Genomic DNA, 25,783 nt, shown 5'->3' on the forward strand with positions numbered 1-25,783 from the left:
TGGACATATGATTGTTTGTGGGGACTTTAACTTAGTTGCTGACCTATCTTTGGACACCACTACCTCACATCGCCTTTCAGTTTCATCTCTGGCTCCACTAATGGGCTCATCAGACCTGTATGATGCGTGGCGGGTACTGCATTCCAATGAAAGGGATTATACTCACAACTCCATCACCCACAACACATACTCGAGACTGGACATGTTTTGGATAGACCGGACTGCATTAGATTCTCTGAGTAGATCTACTATAGAGCTGATCAAATGTTCGCATCATGCCGTTATCACTATCTCCCTAAGTGAAACCTTTTCCCAGGCTCCCGCATACTTGTGGAGAGCGAGTCCTTACTTTCTCATCCGAAACATGTCCAGTCTTTGAAAAAGGATCTAACGAATTACTTTCTGGCTAATGTCTCCCCAGACATGGAACCAGCCAAAATCTGGAACTGACATAAGGCCAATATGAGGAGATTCTTTATAAAATATGGTGCAATTTGTAAGCGAGAGAGAGACAAACAGCTCTCAGATGTGTTGTCCAGATTAAAAAGTCTGGAGCAATTTAACAAGACAGCCCCTCCCCCTCTACATCTGCCCAACTGGTCTCTGCTAGACAGGAACTCAGGAGTTTATTGCTATTCTCTTATGAGAAAAATCTTAGGGGCATCAAAGTGCAATATTATTCACAAAATGATAAAGCGGGGGCCTTGCTGGCCAATAGACTAAAAGTTACTCATGCTCGCTCCCGTATTGCCCAGCTCGTCCACCCTTCCTCTGTTAAATCCCTCTATACTCCCAAAGACATAGCTAACGGCTTCCAGGACTTCTATTCCTCACTATATAACCTGGGTGACAACTCCTGACCCTCTCAATCTCCCTGACGCTATCCATTCTTTCCTCTCTTCTCTCAACTTCCCACACCTCACTGACCAACACTTGTTAACATTAAACAGCGCCATTACCCCTGATGAGATTCAAAAAGTGATTCTCTCTTCCCCCTCACAAAAGGCCCCGGGCCCTGACGGGTTTCTCAACCTCTATTATAAAACATTCAAAGATGCTCTGATTCCCCATTTGCAACTGTTTTACGATTCAGCTATGCTCAAAGGCTCTTTTCCCAAGGAAAATGTTCAGGCCCTGATTATCGCCCTTCCTAAACCGGGCAAATCACCATTGGCCCCTAAAAATTACAGGCCAATATCATTACTTATTCAGAACGAAGATGAAGAAAAGGGAGCACATACCAGAGATGTTGAAATGCAGTATTCGGCTTTATTTCATCTTGCTGGGGTCAAAACGGTGCAGGGTAGAAGGGAGGGCGGACGAGTTCAGGGGGAACTACAGGCAATGTCATGGTATATAACAAATTAAAAACAGATCCCACTTTAACGATTATGAACAAATTATGAGATCACATCTGCAAAAATATACAAGAAATTTCAAATCGACCGAAAAAACAGCAGAAAAACTTATTCCATCTGATCCGATCCCAAAAAAATGGTATTTATTACCAAAAGTCAACAAAGGCATTGTCCCTCCTCCCTGTCGTCCCATAGTGGCGGGTATTGGGGCCCCTACCCAGTTCCTGTCTAGCTATGTGGACTGGTTGATTTCTCCTTTACTAAAACTTACCCCTACTTACCTCCGTGACACTGGTGATCTTATTACTTCCCTTCGCGATTTCTGTTGGCAAGAGGGTTTTCCTCTGGCATTCATAGATGTTGAGAGCCTGTACACCCGTATCCCACATGATGCGGGTGTGCAGGCTCTCAGAGAATTCTTGGATTGCTCAGACAAATTCAGTGAATTTATCAATTTTGTATTGGAATCTGCAAAATTAATTTTGAAGAACTACTTCCAATATGAAGGTCAATGGTATGCCAAAACGCAAGGAACGGCGATGGGTACACCCATCTCTTGTTCCTATGCAAACATCTTTTTAGCGATGCTGGAAAAAGATTACATTTTCACTGTTAATAATCCGTTTGTGTCAAAAATAAAATCGCTGTTGGGATTTGTCGATGACATTTTTGTTATCTGGGATGATTCCCAGGAAAATTTTTCTTTATTTGTCGACTATCTCAACAGCAATAATAAAGGTGAACATGTGGTTCTCTTTTCAGTTCGGAGGTTTATCACTTGAATATTTGGATACCAAAATCGAAATAAAAAATACTACCATTCAGACTTCTGGGTACAGGAAACCTAATTCAAAAAATTCAATTCTTCATTATCATTCATCTCACCCTAAAACTGTTAAAGATAGCATGCCAGTTAATCAGATTAAAACGCATAAATACAGATCGAACAGCAAGCTCAAGAACTGGGTGAACGATTAATTGATAGAGGCTACTCACCTGAAATTATATCTAATGCAATGAAAAAAGTGAATAAAATTCCTCGTAACAATTTACTCAGAAAAGTAAAAAAGAAAAACTTAATATGACAGTATTAACATTTAAAAATTCACCAATTAACAACATTGTAAAAAACGCTATTTTCAAAAATTGGCCAATGTTACAACGTGACCAAGATTTGAAAAATTTTACAGAAATTAAACAGATTATTTGAAAAGAAGAAAAAACAAAGGCAGAATTCAAAAAGATTGGTTATCTACATCAAAACCTAAAGGTCTGTTCACATGTGGAAATTGTTCGGTTTGCGATTTTAACTAAAAATTAAATGAAATGCATTTGGGAGGCACAAGGGTTAAATTCAAACAGTTTGCCACATGTAAAACATCCTATGTGGTATATGCCCTCATATGTTTATGTGGGAGATACTACATAGGAAAAACAAAAAGACCTTTGTATCAAAGAATTAGAGAACACATACGGTCCCTAGTAACCAAAAAAGGCTGTGCTAGATTCATTCAACACATGTGTTCTGAACATGAGAATAACCCAAGAGCTTTCAAATTTAAGGTTCTGGAGAGAATTGAACACTCTCCAAATGGCGGATTATTACAGGAATCCAGATGGATTTTCCGTACTAATGCAACGGGCCCTTTGGGCCTTAATGAGTACAACGAAATGGGAGTTTTCATATAGAAAGATATTATGTTGCATTGTACGATACTCGCAGACACGATGTTTTGTTTTTATCATCACTTAGTTTTTGTATTCTTACCTTTTGTTTGTCATTGTATCCCTCCTGATCCTGATCCATGTAAACGTCACTGTTTGTCCATGTTACCTCCCGTGATGTATAAAAACACTCCCTCTAGTTCAGTGACGTAGGGCCTGATGAAGCGCAGACCAGCGTGACACGGACCGTTGCCTGTAGTTCCCCCTCAACTCGTCCGCCCTCCCTTCTACCCTGCACCGTTTTGACACCAGCAAGATGAAATAAAGCCGAATACTGCATTTCAACATCTCTGGTATGTGCTCCCTTTTCTTCATCTTCGTTCTGAATGATTGCTTTGTTCTCATACTTTGTGGAGTGAGCACTACTGAAGTAGAAGTCTCTCAAGGGGTTTAATTGTCCAGGTGTGCTGAGCGTACAGATTGAGTCCTTGCCGGGATCTCACTGCAGTTAAAGTGGTGCCGATATACATTTTACTAGTACATTGACAATATCATTACTTAACCAAGACCTAAAGATTTTTGCAAAACTCATAGCCAACAGGCTCACCAAATTTCTCCCCAGTTTGATCCTCCCTGATCAAGCGGGGTTTGTCCCGGGCTGTCAAGCTTCGGACAATACCCGCCACCTTCTACATGTTTTACACCATGTTGAAACCCATAAAACCTCTGCTTTGATTCTAGCTCTTGATGCCGAGAAGGCATTCGACCGGCTCCGCTGGCTGTTCGTCGTCTCGGTCCACCGGCACCTGGGATTTAGTGGAACCATTTATAGTGCGATCACATCGCTGTATACCGAACCCTCTGCCAAGGTCTTTGTGAATGGCATCCTTGCGGAAGCCTTTGATATCACCAATGGAACCAGATAGGGGTGCCCCCTTTCACTCATTATATTCATTCTATGTAGGGAGCCATTGGCGCAGGCGCTGAGGCAGGGAGACTCCAAATCTCTGCAGTCTTCATTGCAGGACAACATCACCTCATCTCATTATATGCAGATGATATTATTTTATCACTTACTGATCCCTCTGTATCTGTGCCGGCTGCCATGACCTCCATACTTCACTTTTGTCAGCTTTCCTATTACCACCTTAATGCCACTAAAACTCAGGCCCTTCCTCTAAACCTTCACCCCGCCCTGGTAGATACCCTTAAAAACGTGCATCCCTTTGATTGGCAAACCACTAGTGTTAAATATCTAGGAATCAAACTAACATACCCTCATAACCTACTATACTCCAATAACTATGAACCTTTCCTACAGACCATCGGCGTTGAAGTGGACAGACTAAGCTCTATCGACATATCTTGGACAGGCAGAGTAGCAGCCTTTAAAATGCTTCTTCTACCCGCTTCCTCCATCTCTTTAGAACCCTCCCGATTGCTGTTCCTAATTCCTTCTTTTCTAAGGCCCAAGCCCTTTTGTCATCCTTTGTGTGGTCAGGCAACAGGCCCAGATTGGCCGCATCCATATTGACTAAGTACAGAGACATGGGAGGACTTGGATCACCAGATTTGTGGTGTTATTATCTTGCCGCCCTGGTGGGGATGTTGAGAGGCTGGTGCAAGGAAGATTTGACTACTGCTTGGGTCCATATAGAAAACTCCTTGGCTTCCCCATACTTACTTAAAGACGTTCTTTTTCTGCCATACTGGTCTCCACACACCGCCCCCTCTTCCAACGCTATTGTGGCGGCCTCATTTAAGGCATGGGTAACAAACCTCTCTCTAGTGGACACAACCACGGACAAAACTCTCATTCCCATATCTCTTATACAAAGCATGAGCCCTGACATATGGCTGGTGCCATGGATTCACAGTGGGCTAACACATCTCCACCAACTTTATTTATCTGAAACCCTACTACCCTTTTCAGAATTGCACTCTACCTTTTCTATTTCTCACTCTGACGTCTACAAGTTTCTGCGCTTGCGTCATTTCTTACTTCATACTCCACCATCTTCCATCCAGTTACATAAACCCTCTTAAATTTTTCTCTCTAGCAACCTAAAGGGCCTTCGCCCCTTATATTCTAATGTATCCCATACTTCCCAATTTCGCAAATCACACCCCTTTCATTCCTGGGAAAACGAGCTGGGCAAATCTATCTTTGAATCCCAATGGTGAGCGGCTTTCCAGAATATACATAGAGCCTTTCAATGTGTTTCACATGTTGAGTCTGCTATGAAGACCATATTGAGGTGGTACTACACTCCTGAGCCCCTGTCCCACATCTACTCAGAAATGACTGGACTATGTTGGCGTGATTGTGGACAGAGGGGCACATTGTTACACATTTTGTGGGAATATCCCTCCATTAAAGCCTACTGGCTCGCCTGCAAACAGCTCTTGAATGAGGTTTTAGGGGAGGAGAGGGCCTGGACCCCACAACAGATTTTATTGTTTCTCGATTTATCTGATATACCTAGACCCGAGAGAGACTTAATATGTATTATCCTAATTGTGATGAAAATTTCACTTACCAGCATTAGGAAATCACCCAACACCCCATCTATAGACATGGTCATTAATAAAGTAAATACCACCTACACATATGAACGCATCATCGCCTATGGTAACGGCTCATATTTTCACAAGTGATGGAATAGGTGGTCTTCCACAACACAGGCTACTGGTACTATATAACCAGCTGAGATCACTTACATTCCCTTTGCGGGTCCCTTTTCTACGATCCTCCACCCCCCCCCCCTTCTCCTACCTGCCTATCCTTTCAACACCTTCTCCTGACTCCTTACACCTCTTACCCCTACACCCTCCTACCCCTACCTGTTCCTCTTTTACCCTCCATTACCGCTCCCATCATTTCCTACTGAGATAGATATCAGGATGTAGACTGTTTACATGCCACGCAGAGTAACTAAACTCTTGACACTCAAACCCTGTAGTGGGTCAACGCTCGCTATTACTATATGACTAACCCATTAGAGTTCAAAGACACATTGCCATATATTCTTGCAATTGTACAAGTCAACTTATTCCACCTTTGTTCTTAGGTTCTTTTGATTTTTTTTACTTGTAGGTTTACCTGTTTATATACTTGCTTGACTTCTACTTAGTCCCCTGCAAGGGACTTGCATTGTTCTTTTAGATTGTCAAAAAATATTCAATAAAAACTATTGAAACAGAAAATGGCTTCTCCCCTGTGTGAGTTCTTTGATGTTGAATAAGACTTGATTTATCAGTAAAACATTTCCCACATTCTGCACATGAAAAATGGCTTCTTCCCTGTGTGAGTTCTTTGATGTTGAATAAGACTTGATTTATCAGTAAAACATTTCCCACATTCTGCACATGAAAAATGGCTTCTTCCCTGTGTGAGTTCTTTGATGTTTTTACAAGATTTGATTTCACAGTATAACATTTCCCACATTATGCACATGGAAATGGCTACTCCCCTGTGTGAGTTCTTTGATGTTGAATAAGACCTGATTTCTGAGTAAAACATTTCCCACATTCTGCACATGAAAACGGCTTCTCTCCAGTGTGAGTTCTTTGATGTAGAATAAGACTTGATTGATCAATAAAACATTTCCCACATTCTGGACATAAAAATGGCTTCTCTCCAGTGTGAGTTCTTTGATGTTGAAGACGACTTGATTGATTAGTAAAACATTTCCCACATTCTGGACATGAAAATGGCTTCTCTCCAGTGTGAGTTCTTTGATGTTGAATAAGATGTGATTGATTAGTAACACATTTCCCACATTCTGGACATGAAAATGGCTTCTCTCCAGTGTGAGTTCTTTGATGTTGAATAAGACTTGATTGATTAGTAAAACATTTCCCACATTCTGGACATGAAAATGGCTTCTCTCCTGTGTGAGTTCTTTGATGTACAACAAGACCTGATTTAAAAGGAAAACATTTCCCACATTCTGAACATGAAAATGGCTTCTCCCCTGTGTGAGTTCTTTGATGTTCAACAAGATATGATTTCTGAGTGAAACATTTTCCACACTGTGAACATGCAAATGGCTTCTCCCCTGTGTGTATTCTCTGATGTTTAACAAGACTTGATTTAGAAGTAACACATTTCCCACATTCTGAGCATGAATATGGTTTCTTTCCTGTATGAGCTCGTTGGTGTCCAGCATCCCTTCTATGACTTTCTTTTTGCTGAACATCCTGTGATGAGTGAGAAGACAGGACCTGTATATAAGGATGAGATGACAGATCTTGGCTGTGAAGGGCTGAGGGTGTATCTGGGATAATGGAATGTTCTTCATATGTATCTTGTGTGATATCATCATCTGCTTTATAATCTGAAGATATAAGATTCTCCTCTGATCTCCTGCTACAAGAATCTGCAGAGAATAACACAGATTTTATTATCAGTATTAACCCCTTAACAACCCAGGAAATTTTTGTATTTCTAAGCAATAGTACTTTGTAAATCCACCCTTCATTTTTAAATAAGATTTACTGCAAAACTGAAGAAATATAGTTACTATGATAGCAGAGCAGCCATACAACAGTGGTGTCAAACTGTGGCCCTCCAGATGTTGCAAAACTTCAACTCCCAGCACACCCGTGAGTTGATGTTTTGCAACATCTGGAGGGCCACAGTTTGACACCACTGCCTTACAAGGAGCAGGGACACCCGTCTTTAACAATCATGTGGACACAGCCTCAGGGAAAATCACTGCTATGGGGCCGGTCAGGGACCAAATGACCGTGTCCCCCAATCCACCTGACCCCGCAGGTTATAATGGGGCAGTCATCCAAACCGCTCCCTTTATAATCCTCATGCCAGCCAGAGAATTACGGCAAAGGATAGGGGATACATAATAGATCACGGGGGTCCGACCCTTGGGACTCCCAGCGATCTCCAGAATGGGGCCCAGGCAGTCTGCTTGAAGGGGGCGCACCAACCCCTGCATGGAGCGGCGGCTGACACTCCCCCTCCATGTATCCCATAGAAATACATGGAGGTGGTGTGTCGGAAGCGGCATCCTGTAGGGGTCGGAACGGCCGATTTAGGCAGACTGCCAGGGTCCCGTTCAGGAGATCGCGGGGAGTCCCAAGGGTCGGACCCCCGTGATCTATAACCTATCCCCTATCCTGTCTAGGCAGACAGTATCACATTTTTGTCTTTTGTCTATTAATGTGTATAGAAAGATTTATGTCCTAATAAAGTTAGTGAAATTTTCCTGGAACCAAGTTAAAAGGGGAACCTTTATTTTTAATGATTTTGGCTCACCAGCCGCACCTATACCTCCATTTGGACCCACACAGGTGACCCAAACCGGAACATTTCCGTATCAGAGGGAAAGAATGAAGTGATATAAAGGGGTACTCTACTGCTAGACATCTTATCTCTTATCCTAAGGATGGGGGATAAGATGTCTGATCGCGGGGGTCCGGCTGCTGGAGCCCCGAGGATCTCCTGCAGCACCCCCCGTTCTAAACAAAAGCCAGATTCCAGTGGTTGTAACATCACTACTGGCCACTACTTCACAATCTCTGCCTCTGGCTCTAAGCGTTCTGAGCGCTGGAGCACCGGAGTACCCCTTTAACCCCTTAAGGACTCAGTCCTTTTGGACATTTTCGTTTTTTTCCTCCTCACCTTCAAAAAATCATAACTCTTATATTTTCATCCACAGACTAGTATGAGGACTTGTTTTTTGCGCGACCAGTTGTCCGTTGTAATGCCATCACTCACTTTACCATAAAATGTATGGCGCAACCAAAAAAGTACTATGTGTGGGGAAATTAAAAAGAAAACCGCAATTTTGCAAATTTCCTTTTCACGCCGTACAATTTACAGTAAAAATGACGTGTTCTTTATTCTTTGGGTCAATACGATTAAAATGATACCCATGATAACATACTTTTCTATTACTGTTGCGCTTAAAAGAAAATCGCAAACTTTTTAACCGAATAAGTACATTTAAAATCCCCCTATTTTGAAGGCCTATAACTTTTTCATTTTTCCATATAAGTGGCGGTATGAGGGCTCAATTTTGCACCGTGATCTGTACTTTTTATTAAGGGGGTATTCCAGGCAAAAACTTTTTTTTTTATATATCAACTGGCTCCAGAAAGTTAAACAGATTTGTAAATTACTTCTATTAAAAAATCTTAATCCTTCCAATAGTTATTAGCTTCTGAAGTTTTCTGTCTAACTGCTCAATGATGATGTCACGTCCTGTGCATGATGGGAGAATATCCCCATAGGAAATGCACAGCTCCCGGGACGTGAGTCATCAGAGAGCAGTTAGACAGAAAACAACAACTCAACTTCAGAAGCTAATAACTATTGGAAGGATTAAGATTTTTTAATAGAAGTAATTTACAAATCTGTTTAACTTTCCGGAGCCAGTTGATATATAAAAAAGTTTTGGCCTGGAATACCCCTTTAATACCATATTTGCTTATATAAAACTTAAATAAATTTTTTATAATTTTTTTGGGGCTATTTTGGACTTTTTTTTTTTTTACTGTTCAGCGTACAGTATCATTAACATTTTATTTTAATAGTTTGGATATTTACGCACGCGGCAATACCAAATATGTATATAAAATATATATATATATATATATTTTATTTATTTTTTTACACTTTTTGGGGGTGAAATAGGGAAAATGGGACAAGTTACGTTTTTATTGGGGGAGGGGATTTTTCACATTTTATTTTAGTTTCTTTAAATACTTTTTTTTACTTTTATTTTTACACTTTAATAGTCCCCAGAGCAGACTATTTATAGCAATCATTTGATTGCTAATACTGTTCAGTGCTATGCATAGGACATAGCACTGATCAGTGTTATCGGTCATCTTCTGCTCTAGTCTACTCGATCGCAGACCAGAACAGAAGACCCGTGGAAGGCAGCAGAGGCAGGTGAGGGGACCTCCGTGCGCCGTTCTGGATGATCGGATCACCGCGGCAGCGCTGCGAACGATCCGATCATCCCTTTTAGTGTCCGCAATGCTGCAGATGCCATGATCTGTATTGATCACGGCATCTGAGGGGTTAATGGTGGGCATCCGCGCGATCGCCGATGTCCGCCATTACCGGCGGGTCCCTGGCTGCGATCAGCAGCCAGGACCTGCTGCGATGCCTGCGGTTATGTATAGGACATAAATGTACGTCCTGGTGCGTTAAGTACCAGCTCACCAGGACGTACATTTACATCCTGCGTCGTTAACGGATTAATGGAAAATTCTAGTACATGAGTCCTTATCCCCTACTGTGTATAGGGATATATGTCTGATCACTGGGGGGGGGGTCCGACCACTGAGACCCCCGCGATCTTCTGCCTGGCATCACATTTGTGTATCTCCGTCTCTCCCATAGAGATTCATGGAGAGACATGTCAGGCACCTCTTGGTGCGGTGGTTGACAGTAATCCCTGCACGGAGCGGAGGTCACCTGTGCCTGGAGAGATCTGGGGTGCTGGGCAGGAGATCACGGGGGGTCCCGGCGGTCGGACCCCCCACGATCAGACACTTATCCCCTCTCCTCAGGATGAAAAAGGAAAGATAGCGACTCCAGAGAGACAGAGAGCTGGTATCTACTGCTATATGGAGTAATATTAGTCTGTATATAATGTGCTTGATTCATAAACAGTATGGCGGTATTATTCAGTCACTATGTAGTGGTGATGGGATCAAGTCGACTGCTATAGAGTCACTATAGAGGGGGGGAGGGGAATAGTATTTACCCTGAAGATTCTAGTTACACCAATACTTCCCGAAAATATTATTGCAACCGGTGACTGAATAGAATCTGTGACCCTTCTCTGTATTTAGTGGTTACTACTCACTTGGGCGGTTACCTGTAGGAATGTTCTCCTTATACTGCTCATCACTGCTCACATCTGTCTCTTTTTCTTCCTTTATGTCTGAAGCATTCATATAGATCAGATCTTTTCCTATAGGACTGTCCTTGTCCTCCATATATTGCTCATCACCGCTCACATCTGTCTCTTCTTCTTCCTTTATGTCTGTAGCATTTATATAAGTCAGACCTTTCCCTGTAGGAATGTCCTTGTCCTCCTTATACTGCTCATCACCGCTCACATCTGTCTCTTCTTCTTCCTTTATGTCTGTAGCATTTATATAAGTCAGACCTTTCCCTGTAGGAATGTCCTTGTCCTCCTTATACTGCTCATCACCGCTCACATCCGTCTCTTCTTCCTTTATGTCTGTAGCATTAATAAAGATCAGATTTTTCCCTGTAGTAATGACCTCCATATTCTGCTCATCAAGAGGACGGGGACACCTCTCTGGTGCTGTTCTCTTACTGGATCTGACTGTAGGGAACACATACAGAGACTGAATTCATTCTTTACATACAAATAATGAGAGGACGTGTGTATATAGTCATGTCTATTACCTGGTGATGTGAGGGGCTGCTGATCCTCCATCATGACCTGATCCTTGTACTGATCCTTGTGTCCTTCTACATACTCCCACTCCTCCATGGAGAAATAGACCGCCACGTCCTGACACCTTATAGGAACCTGACACACAATGATACAGTCATCACCCCGACCCCTCCAGTGGTGTTACTGTATAATGTCCCAGCATTCCCAGCAGTGTCACCTCTCCAGTCATCACCAGACCCCTCCATTACTGTATAATGTCCCAGCAGTGTCACCTCTCCAGTCATCACCAGACCCCTCCATTACTGTATAATGTCCCAGCAGTGTCACCTCTCCAGTCATCACCAGACCCCTCCATTACTGTATAATGTCCCAGCAGTGTCACCTCTCCAGTCATCACCAGACCCCTCCATTACTGTATAATGTCCCAGCAGTGTCACCTCTCCAGTCATCACCAGACCCCTCCATTACTGTATAATGTCCCAGCATTCCCAGCAGTGTCACCTCTCCAGTCATCACCAGACCCCTCCATTACTATATAATGTCCCAGCAGTGTCACCTCTCCAGTCATCACCAGACCCCTCCATTACTGTATAATGTCCCAGCAGTGTCACCTCTCCAGTCATCACCAGACCCCTCCATTACTATATAATGTCCCAGCAGTGTCACCTCTCCAGTCATCACCAGACCCCTCCATTACTGTATAATGTCCCAGCAGTGTCACCTCTCCAGTCATCACCAGACCCCTCCATTACTGTATAATGTCCCAGCAGTGTCACCTCTCCAGTCATCACCAGACCCCTCCATTACTGTATAATGTCCCAGCAGTGTCACCTCTCCAGTCATCACCAGACCCCTCCATTACTGTATAATGTCCCAGCAGTGTCACCTCTCCAGTCATCACCAGACCCCTCCATTACTGTATAATGTCCCAGCAGTGTCACCTCTCCAGTCATCACCAGACCCCTCCATTACTGTATAATGTCCCAGCATTCCCAGCAGTGTCACCTCTCCAGTCATCACCAGACCCCTCCATTACTATATAATGTCCCAGCAGTGTCACCTCTCCAGTCATCACCAGACCCCTCCATTACTGTATAATGTCCCAGCAGTGTCACCTCTCCAGTCATCACCAGACCCCTCCATTACTATATAATGTCCCAGCAGTGTCACCTCTCCAGTCATCACCAGACCCCTCCATTACTGTATAATGTCCCAGCAGTGTCACCTCTCCAGTCATCACCAGACCCCTCCATTACTGTATAATGTCCCAGCAGTGTCACCTCTCCAGTCATCACCAGACCCCTCCATTACTGTATAATGTCCCAGCAGTGTCACCTCTCCAGTCATCACCAGACCCCTCCATTACTATATAATGTCCCAGCAGTGTCACCTCTCCAGTCAACACCAGACCCCTCCATTACTGTATAATGTCCCAGCAGTGTCACCTCTCCAGTCATCACCAGACCCCTCCATTACTGTATAATGTCCCAGCAGTGTCACCTCTCCAGTCATCACCAGACCCCTCCATTACTGTATAATGTCCCAGCAGGGTCACCTCTCCAGTCATCACCAGACCCCTCCATTACTGTATAATGTCCCAGCAGGGTCACCTCTCCAGTCATCACCAGACCCCTCCATTACTGTATAATGTCCCAGCAGTGTCACCTCTCCAGTCATCACCAGACCCCTCCATTACTGTATAATGTCCCAGCAGTGTCACCTCTCCAGTCATCACCAGACCCCTCCATTACTGTACAATGTCCCAGCAGTGTCACCTCTCCAGTCATCACCAGACCCCTCCATTACTGTATAATGTCCCAGCAGTGTCACCTCTCCAGTCATCACCAGACCCCTCCATTACTGTATAATGTCCCAGCAGGGTCACCTCTCCAGTCAGCAGCTCCATCATCTTGTTGATGAGTTCTCGGATCTTCTGTTCATCCATTTCCTCATGTATCAGGGAGTGAGGTGGGGGCCCCGGGATTGGGCTCAGGGTTCTTCCCCATCCTTCACACACAGGAGCCTGACAGCGCCCACTAGAGGACTTCTTCACTACTGTGTAATCCTGTGTATGGAGAGACACATTAATATCACTACATACATTCCCAGAATCCCTCACCTCTCCAGTCATATCCCTCTGTTATTACATAGATAAGAATGAGGTCATGTGACATCACTCCCAGAATCCCTCACCTCTCCAGTCATATCCATCTGTTATTACATAGATAAGAATGAGGTCATGTGACATCACTCCCAGAATCCCTCACCTCTCCAGTCATATCCATCTGTTATTACATAGATAAGAATGAGGTCATGTGACATCACTCCCAGAACCCCTCACCTCTCCAGTCATATCATCTGTTATTACAGAGATAAGGATGAGGTCATGTGACATCACTCCCAGAATCCCTCACCTCTCCAGTCATATCCTTCTGTTATTACATAGATAAGAATGAGGTCATGTGACATCACTCCCAGAATCCCTCACCTCTCCAGTCATATCCTTCTGTTATTACATAGATAAGAATGAGGTCATGTGACATCACTCCCAGAATCCCTCACCTCTCCAGTCATATCCATCTGTTATTACATAGATAAGAATGAGGTCATGTGACATCACTCCCAGAATCCCTCACCTCTCCAGTCATAACCATCTGTAATTACATAGATAAGAATGTGGTCATGTGACATCACTCCCAGAATCCCTCACCTCTCCAGTCATATCCATCTATTACATAGGTAAGAATGAGGTCATGTGACATCACTCCCAGAATCCCTCACCTCTCCAGTCATATCCATCTGTTATTACATAGATAAGAATGAGGTCATGTGACATCACTCCCAGAATCCCTCACCTCTCCAGAAAGCCGGAAGAGTATCTGTAGGGTGAGGTTTATGATCCTGTCGGCCATCTTGTTCCTGTCTCTCTCCATGGTTGATGGGTCATCCAGGAGAATTCTCTTATATAGAAGATATCAGCAGAGGATCCTGGATTGGAGAAACCTGAAGGGAAGAAGAGGAGACGATGATAAACCGCACCAGATTCTATGGAGAAATAAAATCCATGTCCTGGAGATAATCTGGGGAAACATCTGAGGAGACATTATAGTCACAATGATTTCGGATGAGTTCTCCTCTATGATGACGTCCTCGGAAATTTACCAGAAAATCTTTCAGAATCTTTGGCGGCAAAGAATCAAATACAGAAGAACAAACACCGAGAACACGAAAAGAAAGACAAGAAGGTAAACGAAAAGAAAAGAGAAGGAAAAGGGAGGATAGAGGGTGAAGGGAAACAAGGGGGGGAGGAGCATAAGGCGGGAATGGACGACCAATCACATGACCCAGCAATATAGCAGAGAACACGCTGGAGGACACAACAGGACGGCGACTCCACAGGATCCTGGAATCACATCCACGGGGGCCACGTCTGGTAGAATCTATCATGAGACTCATGGATGGCGACTAATCTATCACCTTGGACACCAGAGCCGGAGGAGATGGGAAGATTTATAGGATGTGGGAGATGAAGGGTTAATGTATCATTTTACTATATTTTATCTATAGATCAATGTCTGTCCCCTCCCCCAGAGAGAGGAGAAGATGTCTGGGGGCGGAGTCACCTTTATAGGGCTTCTCTGGGGCTCCAGTGTTCTGAACATTGTGCACAGGATGAGGGGATCGGCCTCTATATAGGGGAGGGGGGGCGATTAACCCTTGTAAGGTTTTATTGTCAGTACAATGCATGGGTCATACCAGTGTGCGGGGGGAGGAATATACCATCTGTGCTGCTGGAGGGACGTAAGAGAATCCTGACAGGGAGAGAACACACATACCTGTATCTGTAGAGGAGCCGTGTACTTACAGGACCTGCGATGATGTCATGACCATGTGACCAGCCATGTGACTAGACTGGAGTAGGCGGAGCCAGTGTGGAGTCTGTAGAAGAACAATAGATTTGGCGGTTATGAGTGATTTGCTGGTGAGGAGACAGAACCTTTAGTATCGGGGGAGGTAATAGTCTGCAGGGGCCAAGTAATAGTCTGCAGGGACCAAGTAATAGTCTGCAGGGGCCAAGTAATAGTCTGCAGGGGCCAAGTAATACTCTGCAGGGACCAAGTAATAGTCTGCAGGGGCCAAGTAATAGTCTGCAGGGGCCAAGTAATACTCTGCAGGGACCAAGTAATACTCTGCAGGGGCCAAGTAATAGTCTGCAGGGGCCAAGTAATAGTCTGCAGGGGCCAAGTAATAGTCTGCAGGGGCCGAGTAATAGTCTGCAGGGGCCGAGTAATACTCTGCAGGGGCCAAGTAATACTCTGCAGGGACCAAGTAATACTCTGCAGGGGGCCAAGTAATACTCTGCAGGGGCCAAGTAATAGTCTGCAGGGGGCCAAGTAATACTCTGCAGGGGCCAAGTAATAGTCTGCAGGGGCCAATTAATAGTCTGCAGGGACCAAGTAATACTCTGCAGGGGGCCGAGTAATAGTCTGCAGGGGCCAAGTAATAGTCTGCAGGGGCCAAGTAATACTCTGCAGGGGCCAAGTAATAGTCTGCAGGGGCCAAGTAATAGTCTGCAGGGGCCAAGTAATACTCTGCAGGGGCCAAGTAATACTCTGCAGGGGCCAAGTAATACTCTGCAGGGACCAAGTAATAGTCTGCAGGGGCCAAGTAATAGTCTGCAGGGGCCCGAGTAATACTCTGCAGGGGACCGAGTAATACTCTGCAGGGGCCCGAGTAATACTCTGCAGGGGCCAAGTAATACTCTGCAGGGACCAAGTAATAGTCTGCAGGGGCCAAGTAATAGTCTGCAGGGGCCCGAGTAATAGTCTGCAGGGGCCCGAGTAATAGTCTGCAGGGGGCCGAGTAATACTCTGCAGGGGCCAAGTAATAGTCTGCAGGGGCCAAGTAATAGTCTGCAGGGGCCGAGTAATAGTCTTCAGGGGCCGAGTAATACTCTTCAGGGGCCGAGTAATACTCTTCAGGGGCCGAGTAATACTCTGCAGGGGGCCGAGTAATAGTCTGCAGGGGGCCGAGTAATAGTCTGCAGGGGGCCGAGTAATAGTCTGCAGGGGGCCAAGTAATAGTCTGCAGGGGGCCAAGTAATAGTCTGCAGGGGGCCAAGTAATAGTCTGCAGGGGGCCGAGTGATACTCTGCAGGGACCGAGTGATACTCTGCAGGGACCGAGTGATACTCTGCAGGGGGCCCGAGTAATGATCTGCAGGGACCGAGTGATACTCTGCAGGGGGCCCGAGTAATGATCTGCAGGGGGCTATAGAGCCGGTCTGGAGTCTGCAAGAAGCACAATTCATATCCCCAGAGGCTTAGGAGTTGTTGTAATGCTCTGCGGGGGGGGGGGGGGGTTGTAATGCTCTGCAGGGGTTGCTGTAATGCTCTGCGGGGGGAGGGGGTTGCTGTAACGCTCTGCGGGGGGAGGGGGTTGCTGTAACGCTCTGTGGGGGGAGGGGGTGCTGTAACGCTCTGTGGGGGGAGGGGGTGCTGTAACGCTCTGTGGGGGGAGGGGGTTGCTGTAACGCTCTGCGGGGGGAGGGGGTTGCTGTAACGCTCTGCTGGGTGAGGGGGTTGCTGTAACGCTCTGTGGGGGGAGGGGGTGCTGTAATGCTTCTTGCAGACACCAAGAGAACCTCTGCAGATCATTACAGCAATCCCCCCCCCCCGCAGAGCATTACAGCAGGCCACTCATAAGCCTCTGGGGATATGATCTGTGCTTCTCGCAGACTCCAGACCGGCTCTATAGGCCCCTGCAGAGTATTAGTCGGGCCCCCCTGCAGAGTATTATTCGGCCCCCGCAGAGTGTTACCCGGCCCCCGCAGAGTGTTAGTCGGCCCCCGCAGAGTATTAGTCGGGCCCCCCTGCAGAGTATTACTTAGGCTACATTCACACTATGTGGCTTTTTCTCTCTTTGACCTTTGCCCTTATCGCCCGTTATTGTAACGGATCCTAACGGGAGTCGCCATAACGGGTAAAGAGGATCCGATCACATGACTGTGATTCCTGTAACATCCGTTATAATTCATAAAGACGTCACATGTCACATTCTTCTCCCGCTATCCTCCTAATGGACGTCACCTACCGGACACAAACGGCGCCAAACACCCCCCAAGAGAACCCCTCCCCCAATACTAAAGGTCTTCTGCCCCTCCCCACAAACCGCTCTAAGGGGATTTATTATTAGTGGGAGGAGATTTCTCTTTTCTATCTGTAGCGCAATTGTTTGCGCAGTGAGTTATTTTGCGTCTTTTTTGATAGAGCCAAAAGCAAGGACTCGGTATTATTTGTGTATTGTGGAATGTGTTGTGCAGTGGAAACTAATTTATCATGTGCGTTTTTATTGTTTTGACGCATTTTTTATTTTTATTTTTTAACTGCAAAAATACAAAAAGGACGCGTAGGAAAGTGTTCTACCGAGACACCGGGGGATGCAGGAGCCGTCCTCAACACTGCTAAACTACAACTACTCCCATCATGGAACATAGTCAGTCACATGATGGGAGTAGTTGTAGCAGCGCTGAGGGACGGCACTTGCACATCCCCCCCGGACTCTTGGGACAGTTAGGACTACTACTCCCATCATGGACAGACTCCGCCCATAATGGGAGTTATAGTACAGGGGCAGATGGCAGCAGATCATTCTATAGAGACGCTGCGATCCGCATTTATTAGCTGCACAAGCCGGCAGTACATGTGACTCCACTGCGCTCCCCACCGGCTCCTGTATACGCTGTCATAAGTCCTAATCCCCGCTGCCGAGAGCTCTGATTGGTGGATAGCTATTGACCAATCAGAGCTCCCCTCTCCCGGTGGCAGGGATTATGAATTATGACAGCGTATACAGGAGCCGGCGGGGAGCGCAGTGGAGCCGCATGTGCTGCCGGCTTGTGCAGCTAATAAATGCGGATCGCAGTGGGTCTCTATAGAATGACCTGCTGCGAGCGGCCCCTGGACTATAACTTCCATCATGGGCGGAGTCTGTCCATGATGGGAGTAGTAATCCTAACTCTCCAAAAAGAGTCCCGCATCGGGGGATGTGCAAGTGCCATCCCTCATCGCTGCGGTACAACTACTCCCATCATGGGACAGACTCTGGCCCCTAATGGGAGTAGTAGTCCAAGGGCAGAGGGACAGATCGAAAGGGGGTCTCACTCCTGAGACCTTTACTGCTCCGCCCCCAAGTGATATCATTAGGGGGCGGAGCTACACAGTCCAGGCCTGACTTTGTTCACATTATGCATTTTGCATAATGAGAACAGAGCCTTTCTGGCAGTGTGTTACCAAACAGGGAGACTCCAGCTGTTGCTTAACTACAGCCTCCATGATGGGAGTTGTAGTTTAGCAACAATTGGAGGCTCCCTGTTTAGGAACACGCTGCATTATGTGGGCTCTCTCCAGGGGAGAGTGCAAAAAATGTACTAACCTATATTTCTTTTTCTTTTCATCTTCTTTAGGATACGTGATGGCGGAGGACTGCGACGATGACCAGCGTTTTTTTTTCTTTCAATAAAATAGTTAACAAGGGCTGTGGGGAGTGTTTTTAAAATAAAAAATATCTTACAATGTCTTGTGTCAGGCTGTTGCTACTTGGTTGGTATCTGGTTGATACTGAAAATATGGGGGAACCCTATGCGGTTTTTTTAAGTAAAAAAAAAACGTGGTTCCCCCTATTTTCAGTATTAGCCAGATACCAACCAAGCAGCAACAGATGTTACCAGGGTGAGCAAGTACCATTGTTACTGGCCCTCCCAGCCTAAATAACACCAGCCTGTTACCGCCTAGGCCCAGGAGCGCCATTTTTGATGCTCCGGGCCTGTTGGTATTTGTTCTTCTCAGCACCCCTGTGGTGGTGGTGGGTAATGGGGTAATAATTGGGGGTTAGCTCTAAGCCCCAGCTTAGTAATGTATTCTGTCTACTAGACAGCTTCCACTACTAAGCCCGATAATTCAATTATAAAAAAAAAAAACGGCACCTTGCAAAAAAAAAAATCTTAGTTAAAAAAGAAAAAGCTGCTCATCGTCACAATCCACCGAATCTGACGTAGTCCTCCTCATTCCCTAAACAGGGAGCCCCTAATTGTTGACGTGTGCCTACTGTATCCTGTATATACAGTCATCTATAGACGGCTGTATATACAGGATAGCGCACAAAGACTTAACCCAGAACTGCTCAGCAGCAGCGTGGGTTAACTCTTTTCTTGCTGGGCTCCTGTATAGTATACATGGGTACACTATGCAACCCTGTAGACTATACAGCCAGCAGAGGTAAGTAGTGATGCTCTGCACCCTGTATAGGTATATACTATACATCACTCATTACGTCCTTACACTCTGTGGACCGGGCGCTCTGCATCTGACCCACACAGTGGTACCTGAAGGCAGTGAAAAAATTGCCACAGGGTACAAAAATGACCAACCAAAATGGCGGCATGAACAAGTGTGACAGAGGATCGGGAGTAGCTGTGGCAGCGAGCGTTGGTGGCGGAGACAGCGGTAGCAGTGGCTGTCTGGGCATGCTGGGAGTTGTAGTTTTGCAACAACTGGAGACACACTGGTTGGGAAACAGTTAGGGTCTATTTCCTAACTCAATGTTTCCCAACCAGTGTGCCTCCAGCTGTTGCACAACTACAACTCCCAGAATCCATGGTTTGTTAGTGCATGCGGGGAGTTGTAGTTTTGCAACAGCTGAAGGCTTGCCCAGCCCCCTACAATCACACGGTCAGGTTTACAGCGAGTTTCCAGCTTCAAGTTTGAGCTGTGGCAAATTTTCTGCCACCAAACTTCAAGCAGAAAACTCGCTGTGAACCCGACCGTGTGACTGTACCCTAAAAACACTACACTACAACAACGACCCCATAGAAATGAAAAATGTCTTGTACAGCACTGTTTCCAAAACATAGTTCATAAGGTTGAAAAAAGAGCAGAGTCCATCAAGTTCAACCTATATCCCTAATGAGTCCATTCTGCGTTGATCCAGAGGAAGGCAAAAAAAACCTCATACTAGAGGTAAAAATTCCTTCCCGACTCCAAATATGGCATCAAAATAAATCCCTGGATCAACGTTCTGTCCCTATAAATCTAGTATATATAACCTGTAATGTTATTATTCTCCAAAAATACATCCAGATCCCTTTTATATTCTTTTACAGAGTTCACCATGACCTCCTCCTCCGGGAGAGAATTCCACAGTCTCACTGCTCTTACAGTAAAGAACCCCCATCTGTGCTGGTGAAGAAACCTTCTTTCCTCTAGACGTAGAGGATGCCCCCTTGTTATAGATACAGTCCTGGGTATGAATAGATCATGGAGAGATCTCTGTACTGTCCTGATATTATATATATTATTAGGTCACCTCCTTGTTATATATACAGTCCTGGGTATAAATAGATCATGGAGAGATCTCTGTACTGTCCTGATATATATATTATTAGGTCACCTCCTTGTTATAGATACAGTCCTGGGTATAAATAGATCATGGAGAGATCTCTGTACTGTCCTGATATATTATATATATTATTAGGTCACCTCCTTGTTATATATACAGTCCTGGGTATAAATAGATCATGGAGAGATCTCTGTACTGTCCTGATATATTATATATATTATTAGGTCTCCTCCTTGTTATATATACAGTCCTGGGTATTAATAGATCATGGAGAGATCTCTGTACTGTCCTGATATATATATTATTAGGTCACCTCCTTGTTATAGATACAGTCCTGGGTATAAATAGATCATGGAGAGATCTCTGTACTGTCCTGATATATATATTATTAGGTCACCTCCTTGTTATATATACAGTCCTGGGTATAAATAGATCATGGAGAGATCTCTGTACTGTCCTGATATATTATATATATTATTAGGTCACCTCCTTGTTATATATACAGTCCTGGGTATAAATAGATCATGGAGAGATCTCTGTACTGTCCTGATATATTATATATATTATTAGGTCACCTTGTTATATATACAGTCCTGGGTATTAATAGATCATGGAGAGATCTCTGTACTGTCCCCTGATATATTATATATATATATTATTAGGTCACCTCCTTGTTATATATACAGTCCTGGGTATAAATAGATCATGGAGAGATCTCTGTACTGTCCTGATATATTATATATATTATTAGGTCACCTCCTTGTTATATATACAGTCCTGGGTATAAATAGATCATGGAGAGATCCCTGTACTGTCCTGATATTATATATATTATTAGGTCACCTCCTTGTTATATATACAGTCCTGGGTATAAATAGATCATGGAGAGATCTCTGTACTGTCCTGATATATATATTATTAGGTCACCCCCCGTGTTATATATACAGTCCTGGGTATAAATAGATCATGGAGAGATCTCTGTACTGTCCTGATATATTATATATATTATTAGGTCACCTCCTTGTTATATATACAGTCCTGGGTATAAATAGATCATAGAGAGATCTCTGTACTGTCCTGATATATTATATATATTATTAGGTCACCTCCTTGTTATATATACAGTCCTGGGTATAAATAGATCATGGAGAGATCTCTGTACTGTCCTGATATATTATATATATTATTAGGTCACCTCCTTGTTATATATACAGTCCTGGGTATAAATAGATCATGGAGAGATCTCTGTACTGTCCCCTGATATATTATATATATTATTAGGTCACCCCCTTGTTATAGATACAGTCCTGGGTATAAATAGATCATGGAGAGATCTCTGTACTGTCCCCTGATATATTTATACATAGTTATTAGGTCTCCCCTAAGTCTTCTTTTTTCTAAACTAAATAACCCTAATTCTGATAATCTTTCTGGGTACTGTAGTCCTCCCATTCCCCGTATTACCCTGGTCGTCCTTCCAGCTGTTGCAAAATAAGAACTCCCTGTATTTCTGGACAGTCATTGACTGTCCAGGCCTGCTGGGAGTTTTGCAACAGCTGGAGGCACCCTGTTTGGGAAACACTGCCGTAGGGTATTTTTTGGTGAAGGAGACAAGTGCTATGCAGGCATCCGGGTCCACCCTTATGAAAATTAACTTTTGCTCTCTCACTCTGGAGCCCTGTCATATTTCGAAGCAACAGTTTAGGGCCACATATGGGGAGAAATTGCGCTACAAATTTTTGGTGGCTTTTTCTCCTTTTACCCCTTATGAAAAAATAAACCTGGGGTCTACACCAGCATGTTAGTGTAAAATGTTTTCCTTTTTTACACTAACATGCTGCCCCATACTTTTCATCTTCATAAGAGGTAAAAGGGGAAAAAAAGACCCCAAAAAATTAGTAACACAATTTCTCCAGGTGTTTGACAAATTTTCCTTAAAGTTGGACATGAAAATGAAAAATGTTATTTATTTCAGTTAAATGCTGGTGTTACCCCAAAGTTTTTTTTTTTTTTTTTTTTTTTTTTTATTCAAACAATATTTTATTTTTGTCAAATAACAGAGAAGGCATCAATACAATAGGCAAGCTGTATATATCACAGCGCAGAAAGCATCAACAGCAAAACATGAACATATATAATAGAGTCTGTAGTGGAGAAACAGTCTCCTAGGACCCGTAGACGGTGACCAAGGTCACAGAACAGGGGGAGGGGAGGGATACACAAAAGGAGGGGGTGAGGGCACGGAAAAGAAGAGAGATCCAGAGGTACAAGAAGGGGTACAATGCTCCAGAAGACACAGCAATGAGGTCATCCTAATCATACCCCAAAGTTTTCATTTTCACAAGGGGTAATAGAAAAAAGCCTCCCAAAATTTGTAGGGTATGTTCACACTGAGGAATTGGAGAGGAATTTCCACGAGTAATTCTGCTCGCTTTTTCCTCTCCAAATCATTCAGCAGTGAAATCCCCATAGAGTTGTACAGAATTTCTGCCCCTCAGTTCACACTGAGGAATTTCCTCAAGCAGAATTATGACGAGGACGTCTGTTGTGCTTGAAGAAAGAACATGTTCTTCTTTTCAGGCGGAATCAGCGTCGTTCTCCCATAGAGATAAATGTTATTTTTTTTTTCAGTCAGAAGCATTTCCGCACGGAATTTGCGTGTAATTTCCGCATTAAAAAAAAAAAGAGGAGCATTTATGAATAAAAAATACATATATTACGCCCACTCTCCGCCCACTTTTTATTCAGCAGCCATTTTGAGATTCTCATTTCTGATTCTGTGACTGTATTCAGAGTCTGTGAATAATCTCTCTGAGAAAAATGCTAAATTTTCACTAAAAATGAGTGGAAACGCCCCTGAAAATCAGTCTGTGGAAATGGCCACTGGAACTCCTCCCACTCTTGATACTCCTCCTCTTCATGAAACCTGCATTTCCGCTCGAAATCGCTGCTAATTCTGAGCGGAAAAAAAACTATTTTGGGGTGGAAATCTTCAGTGTGATTTCCGCCCCAATTCCTCAGTGTAAACATAAAGGAAATACCCCATGTGTGGACGTAAAGTGCTCTGCTGGTGCACTACAGGGCTCAGAAGAGAAGGAGCGCCATTGGGCTTTTAGAGAGAGAATTTGGCTGGAATTGAAGGCCATGTGTGTTTACAAAGCCCCCATACTGCCAGAACAATGGACCCCCCACATGTGACCCCATTTTGGAAACTACACCCCTCACAGAATGTTACAAGGGGTAAAGTGAGTATTTATGCCCCACAGGTGTCTGACAGGTTTTTGGAAGGGTGGTCCGTGAGAATGAAAAATGTCCTCTTGGGGGTTTACAGATGCTGAACTACAACACCAGAGATGAAAACTTATCATCTAGGGACGAGCTAATCGACTTCGGATGCTTCATCGGGAGTGGATTCATATAAAACTTTGTTGTAATATTGTATGGAGCGGTAGCATAAGCTATTTCCTAATCATCAGATGGACCGGTCCTTTATCCTATAGTATCAGCCTTTTTATGTAGTATAAGCTATTTCCTAATCATCAGATGGACCGGTCCTTTATCCTATAGTATCAGCCTTTTTATGTAGTATAAGCTATTTCCTAATCATCAGATGGACCAGGTCCTTTATCCTATAGTATCAGCCTTTTTATGTAGCATAAGCTATTTCCTAATCATCAGATGGACCAGGTCCTTTATCCTATAGTATCAGCCTTTTTATGTAGTATAAGCTATTTCCTAATCATCAGATGGACAGGTCCTTTATCCTATAGTATCAGCCTTTTTATGTAGCATAAGCTATTTCCTAATCATCAGATGGACCGGTCCTTTATCCTATAGTATCAGCCTTTTTATGTAGTATAAGCTATTTCCTAATCATCAGATGGACCGGGTCCTTTATCCTGTAGTATCAGCCTTTTTATGTAGTATAAGCTATTTCCTAATCATCAGAGGGACCAGGTCCTTTATCCTATAGTATCCAGCCTTTTTATGTAGTATAAGCTATTTCCTAATCATCAGATGGACCGGGTCCTTTATCCTATAGTATCAGCCTTTTTATGTAGCATAAGCTATTTCCTAATCATCAGATGGACCAGGTCCTTTATCCTATAGTATCAGCCTTTTTATGTAGTATAAGCTATTTCCTAATCATCAGATGGACCAGGTCCTTTATCCTATAGTATCAGCCTTTTTATGTAGTATAAGCTTTTTCCTAATCATCAGATGGACAGGTCCTTTATCCTATAGTATCAGCCTTTTTATGTAGTATAAGCTATTTCCTAATCATCAGATGGACCAGGTCCTTTATCCTATAGTATCAGCCTTTTTATGTATTATAAGCTATTTCCTAATCATCAGATGGACCGGGTCCTTTATCCTATAGTATCAGCCTTTTTATGTAGTATAAGCTATTTCCTAATCATCAGAGGGACCAGGTCCTTTATCCTATAGTATCAGCCTTTTTATGTAGCATAAGCTATTTCCTAATCATCAGATGGACCAGGTCCTTTATTCTATAGTATCAGCCTTTTTATTTAGTATAAGCTATTTCCTAATCATCAGATGGACCAGGTCCTTTATCCTATAGTATCAGCCTTTGTATGTTGCATAAGCTATTTCCTAATCATCAGATGAACCAGGTCCTTTATCCTATAGTATCAGCCTTTTTATTTAGTATAAGCTATTTCCTAATCATCAGATGGACCAGGTCCTTTATCCTATAGTATCAGCCTTTGTATGTTGCATAAGCTATTTCCTAATCATCAGATGGACCAGGTCCTTTATCCTATAGTATCAGCTTTTTTATATATTATAAGCTATTTCCTAATCATCAGATGGACCGGGTCCTTTATCCTATAGTATCAGCCTTTGTATGTTGCATAAGCTATTTCCTAATCATCAGATGGACCAGGTCCTTTATCCTATAGTATCAGCCTTTTTATGTAGTATAAGCTATTTC

At 43.8% G+C, this 25,783-nt stretch overlaps 1 protein-coding gene across 4 annotated transcripts in view; it reads right to left on the reverse strand.

Annotated features, from left to right (window-relative positions):
* LOC130298259 (oocyte zinc finger protein XlCOF7.1-like) overlaps nucleotides 1–25,783 on the reverse strand; it is a 149,820-nt gene that overhangs the window by 24,312 nt on the left and 99,725 nt on the right. The window contains exons 1-6 of one of the 4 annotated variants that reach the window (XM_056551188.1): nucleotides 15,055–15,127; nucleotides 14,287–14,434; nucleotides 13,317–13,496; nucleotides 11,440–11,566; nucleotides 10,868–11,356; nucleotides 1,294–7,405 (exon numbers count right to left, since the gene is read on the reverse strand). In XM_056551188.1, the coding sequence (XP_056407163.1) occupies nucleotides 6,489–7,405; nucleotides 10,868–11,356; nucleotides 11,440–11,566; nucleotides 13,317–13,496; nucleotides 14,287–14,364 (1,791 nt within the window). In that variant the 5' untranslated portion in view covers nucleotides 14,365–14,434; nucleotides 15,055–15,127 and the 3' untranslated portion in view covers nucleotides 1,294–6,488. Of the gene's footprint in view, nucleotides 1–1,293; nucleotides 7,406–10,867; nucleotides 11,357–11,439; nucleotides 11,567–13,316; nucleotides 13,497–14,286; nucleotides 14,656–15,054; nucleotides 15,128–25,783 lie in introns of those variants that run through there. The other 3 variants (XR_008849754.1, XM_056551187.1, XM_056551189.1) reach the window with 3 other exon arrangements.

The sequence above is a fragment of the Hyla sarda genome (assembly GCF_029499605.1).
Source record: "Hyla sarda isolate aHylSar1 chromosome 1 unlocalized genomic scaffold, aHylSar1.hap1 SUPER_1_unloc_7, whole genome shotgun sequence".
NCBI classification, from domain to species: domain Eukaryota; kingdom Metazoa; phylum Chordata; class Amphibia; order Anura; family Hylidae; genus Hyla; species Hyla sarda.